At 30.7% G+C, this 5,609-nt stretch overlaps 1 protein-coding gene across 1 annotated transcript in view; it reads left to right on the top strand.

The window, feature by feature from the left end:
* Window positions 1-5,609, top strand: part of LOC106875789 (cytoskeleton-associated protein 5) — a 95,040-nt gene that overhangs the window by 26,314 nt on the left and 63,117 nt on the right. Inside the window, exon 2 of the mRNA XM_052968021.1 lies at window positions 1,647-1,719. Within this exon, the coding sequence (XP_052823981.1) occupies window positions 1,663-1,719 (57 nt within the window). The 5' untranslated portion in view covers window positions 1,647-1,662. The remainder of the gene's footprint in view (window positions 1-1,646; window positions 1,720-5,609) is intronic.

Raw genomic sequence — 5,609 nt, 5'->3', positions numbered from 1 at the left:
TCTTATTCTAGCAGCTACACTTTCAGCGCACCCACCCCCACTACTAACTTGGTCGCCCAGATAGCGGAAGCTATCGACTACCTCTAGTTTTTCACCCTGGAATGAGATAGAAGTTGTTTCCTGTTTGTTTGCAGTCTTTATTGCACCTGAACATCTGCCACAAACAAAAACTAACTTGCTAGTTAACCTGCCTTTGATGTTGCTGCACCTCTTATGTGTCCATAGCTTGCACCGGGTACATCTTATAGAGTTACTACCTACTCCTTTTCTACATACTGAGCAGGGCCATCTACCTGAAGGGGTTTGTGTTTTATCTACCTTCCTACTTATTAGGATATAATCGCTGGTTTACCTGTGTTTGTTTCATTGGAATTTTTCAGTCTCAACCCCCAATGATAATTATTGTTTCAGTAAAGTTTTAGAGATTATTTGTGTATAATTGTTTTTGGGTTATTTGTAAATGTATTTATAGACTGACATGAGACTAATGCCTTTTCCAGATGCAATAGCACTTATGATTCTACTAACCTATGCCACAAAGATCATGTTCCTTGTTATTAAGAATTATTATTCCATGGTATCCAATGTTTTGTGAAGTTGCATTATTGCTTGTTTACCTGCTTTGTTAGATTAAAGAAGGTTTGATTTAAAAATATATTTCTCCTAATGTATTCTCTTTTTCTCTCTAGTTTTTGAGATACAGTTTTCTCCAAATTATCATAAATATCGAATTTTATTTCTCAACTTTTATACAATCATTTAAAAAAATTTTCTAAGTTTGAGGAAAAATTTTGAGATTATTTTCTAGGTACACTCTTATTTGGATTTCTTCCTAAGTGATTGGTTCATGTGAGGTTTCTGCTTGAGTTTACAGCAGGAGCTGACATAATTATTTTGTTTCCTGAACAAAATATTGCATACTCAAATTATTTTCTAAATGATTGAATTTTGGTATCTGTTACTATCAAGGGCTGATATGTTTGTTGATGAACCTTTATCAGTTTTGGTCACTTGTAGATCTTTTGCAACTTGATCATAGAAGAGATTGCAAGTTTTGGTCACTTGTAGATCTTTTGCAACTTGATCATAGAAGAGATTGCAGTTCAGTATGTCATTTATTTAGGTTGGGAAAATCTGTTAAACTTCATTATTTTTCACAACATTCTCCAAGTAGCACTTTTTGTTTTGACAATGAAGAAATTACGGATCTCTTATAACATTTCCTTTGTTTTCTACAAGTCTTTAGCTTGTAGAACTTTGAATAAATTGTAAGTTTACCTGCTGTCATTGATTCTTCAGTAAGTGTGCCAGATAGCTGAGGATATAGGTTGTCACATTATTTCTTAAACTCATGCTAGTGGAGTGTGTGTGGATTTGTGTCTTTGAAGCAATACATGTCAATCAATATCATTATTTAGTTTTGTTTTCTGTGTTAAAAATTAAATGTTATTCTTAGAGAAACGAGACTCACCCAAACCATTGTTTCTCTGTTCTAAACATTTTTTGTAAAACATTTGTTTTAGAATTGTAAATTATCTTAAAAGTTTATTTTCATATTGCACAGTCAAATTTAAATGAAATAACATAATTTAGTTGAAAATTGTGATAATTGAAATTTATTTTTGTTTTTGGAATTTTTCTTTCAGCTGTTAGAATACTATTATGGCTGATGACAGTGAATGGATGAAATTACCTACTGAGGGGAAATGTCAGCACAAGGTAAGGTTTTTATTTTCTCAAAATCTGGTAATGAGATGTTTTCTCCATTTAGTTATTTTCAATTTGATTAAGAACAATTAAGGAATAGATATAAAATTAATCATTTTGACTTTGCTAGCCCATATAACAGCTCGAAACAATTTCTGATTGTTATATATGTAAATATTTACTAAAGTAGTTTGTTTTAACGTATGTTAAATTAGTTTTATATCTCATTTAAATTGATAAATTAAAACATCCCTCTGTATCATAAGGATAATCATAAATCCTGTGTCATATTTGATGGCATATAAAATGCATTTTCCCCCTAAAATAATGTCTTAAAAAACATCACTGTGGATCCTAAATACAAGGTTGCTTTAAATATTACATGCTTTAATGCACTAAAAAATGTTTGGTCATAAGTATGCTCATTCAAGGACTGGTTTGGACTACACAGCATTAACTTCACAATTCAGTTTATATGCAATTTTATAAATCTGTTCTGCTTGTACTAAATATGATATAGTTGTAAACGGAAGTTGATTTAGTTCATAACAGGAGATCTTTATTGTTGTTGCTCAGTATTTAATATTGTATTTTACTTAGATTTCTTTTAAAATGGAATCTAAACATGTTTTTGTTTGTTTGCTTGTATTTTTGTGTTATTTTTGGATAGTATCATTATTACTATTTATTACAAACCCTACTGACTTCATAAAAAAATGAAAACTTAATGTGCTTAAATATACAATCCTAGCTTAGATGCCATTAAAAAAAAAATTTCTGAACTTTAGATAGACTTTATGAAAACAGCTGAACTGTTTCTCTTTGTGTGTGTATATTTGTGTTTACTTAAAGTTTTGTGGCAGTTAATCACCCCACTAACATACCTTCCACATATATGAGTGAGTGAGGTGAGCTGGAATGTATTTCATGAGTAACTCTATGTAGTATTAGCAAATGTTGAGTTTCCTTTGAGGTTGAAATGATCAAACTAAATAAGTTGTTTTAACCTGCAAAATCTTGCACTATTTATTAAAATCTATTTATAACTGTTTATAGATTATTTGAAATGTTTACAAATTTTGATTTTACAAATAAGGGCATGCAATCATAGAAAACCATGCCAAATCAGACTGGAGTCTGGTGCAGCCTTCCAGCTTACCAGCCCTGGTCAAACTGTCCAATCCATGGACAACGGCTATTAAATGACAATGATGAAATAACTTATTCTTTTATTAAACAAAAAAATTGGATAAAGTTTTTTTGAGCAGGTTACACAAAACTGGCCATAATGTTTATTTTATAATGGTGATATTGGCAATAAATACCCAAGTACCAAATTTTAATGCTGTCGTCGTCATTGAAAAAAATAGATTGTGTCTGCAAAAAAATTTTTTGAAAAAGATTGAACCATTTTGATAATGGGAAATATAAATCAAAATCTAAATGCAAAGTTTATTGTTGCTTTTGCGGAGTAAACATATAGAAGTATATAGTTGATGGTAATGTAAACTGTTTCCTAAGCTCTGAGAGATTTCTAAAGGCTGGTGTGTGTAACTCTAGTTATATAGTGTTAAGTAGAAAATAGTTAAAGCTGGACATCAGCTTCAAAATAAGTGTAGGCTTGGCTGTATGGTAACAAATTTGCTTCCTAACCACATGATTCTGGGTTCAACCCCACTGTATGATACTTTGAGTGTCTTCTGCTATATCTCTGGACCTACTACAGCCTTGTGAGTGGATTTTGGAGGTGATGTGTGTGTGTGTGTGTGTGTGTGTGTGTTACTGTCTCCTTGCCTTGATGTTGCACGATAGTCATAAATGAATGTCACTGTAATGCAAGCAGTATCTTTGTTCCAGATCTTCTGTGAAAACATGTCTGGTTACGGGAAAATATTACCTTACTTAGAAATGTGAGGGTTGACAACAAGAAGAGTATCTTGTAGAAAATCTACTTAAATAAAATTCTGTCCAATCCATGTGAGCATGGAAAAGTAGATGTTAAAATAATGACGATGATGAAGAATGATGATTTTTGACAAGGGAATTCAAGAGCATGTGAGATCGTTAGTCATAGCCAATGCCGGTGTTACGTAACTGGCACCCATGCCAGTGGCAGGTAAAAAACACCCACTTACACTTTTGGAGTGGTTGGTGTTAGGAAGGGCATCCAGCTGTAGAAACTATGCCAAATCAAATTAGAACCTGGTGCAGCTTACCAGTTTTCAGTCAAGCCATCTAGCCCATGCCAGCATGGAAAACGGATATTAAATGATGATGATGATGGTGGGGAATCTAATCTGTAGTGGGATGAATATTAAATCCATTTTTTGTCATTCTATATCTACACTGAATGTGTTTGTTTCTACACCTGCTGGTGACCAGATATGTTCCAAAGTACAAATGTCTATTTTTGTATATCTGTGGCATTTAACTAGTTAGCCTCAGAAAAACAAAAGAAATCATTAAAAATAAATAATCAAGCAGCTCATGAATTATAGTCTAGTTCATTGTAACACCATTTACTGGCCACCTATTCAACTCTAAATCTAGTATATTAGGTTTGGCTTAAACTACTTGTTAGTTAACTTTCATTATATGACTATTCTATTTGTGTTAAGTATACATTGTCCTTGTTCTTAAGTACGTGTATATGTGTTGGCTACTTTAAGTCAAGTGAATTATCTGAACATTTCCCCACTAGCTTGGTGACTGAGAGATATTAGTGGTGATGGATTTGTTAAGTAAATTATTATCTCTCTATAGTCTACAATGCTCATGATAAAAAAAACAAAAAACAAATACAAAAGTGATAATGCATTGGGTATATATATATATATATATATATATATATATATATATAATTCCAAAAGAGTTAGAGGTTGTTAATCCAACCAACTAAGGGATAATATCTATCCAATATACTGCTGGTAGAAAACCCAATTATTAATACACAAGTATTTTTTTTATTTGCATGGCAATTACACTACTGAATGTAATAAATGGGTGAGGGTAAAATAGTTTTTTACCTTTAATTTATACAACAATAAGAAAATGGAGGGGATCAAGAGGTGGTATTCATCAACTTTTAGACATTATATTATGTCTATTTATTAATTTAAAAAAAACAACCCATTATAACAATATACATACATGTATAGCATAATGTGCTTTACATATACAATATTTAAAAATACCAGTAATTATTAAAATATATAACGTAGATTGCAAAAGATAGGATAATATCGTGCATCTGTTTCAGCCAAAAGGCCAAAGTACCCCAATCTACTTATATCCCTTCAGTGAACTGAAGTATTTGGTAGATAAGATTTAGGTACTTGGGTGTATCTCTGGGCTTCGTCAGAGAGTTTAGAAAGTTCATAAGGTTAAGTTATAAATACAAGTACATACACATATACACACTTATACATACACATACATACACATAAATATTTTTAAACACATGTACATATATTTCTATATTTTTATATTCATATGTATATGCATACCAAGGAATCTATTATTTTTATTATTAGGTGTATTATAATTCTTATTAGATAAAGTATAAACAGAGGAAGGAGAAAGTTATCAAAAGAGAAATAATAGTGGAATATAAAAACAATATACCCTAAGATTATTGTAGTTATGTAGGAATGAAAAGGTATATAAATATATATACATAGACATACGTACACATATATACATACATATATATATATATTTATGTAAAGTATGTATGTATATTGTTATAATGGTTTTTTTAAAAATAAATATATAGACATAATATAATGTCTAAAAGTTGATGAATACCACCTCTTGATCCCCTCCATTTTCTTATTGCTGTGTGTGTGTGTATGTATATATATATATATATATATATATATATATATATATATATATATATA

Source organism: Octopus bimaculoides, chromosome 5 (genome assembly GCF_001194135.2).
Source record: "Octopus bimaculoides isolate UCB-OBI-ISO-001 chromosome 5, ASM119413v2, whole genome shotgun sequence".
Taxonomy (NCBI): domain Eukaryota; kingdom Metazoa; phylum Mollusca; class Cephalopoda; order Octopoda; family Octopodidae; genus Octopus; species Octopus bimaculoides.
Note: the sequence above shows the minus strand (reverse complement) of the source record. Positions and strands in the feature narration are given on the sequence as shown.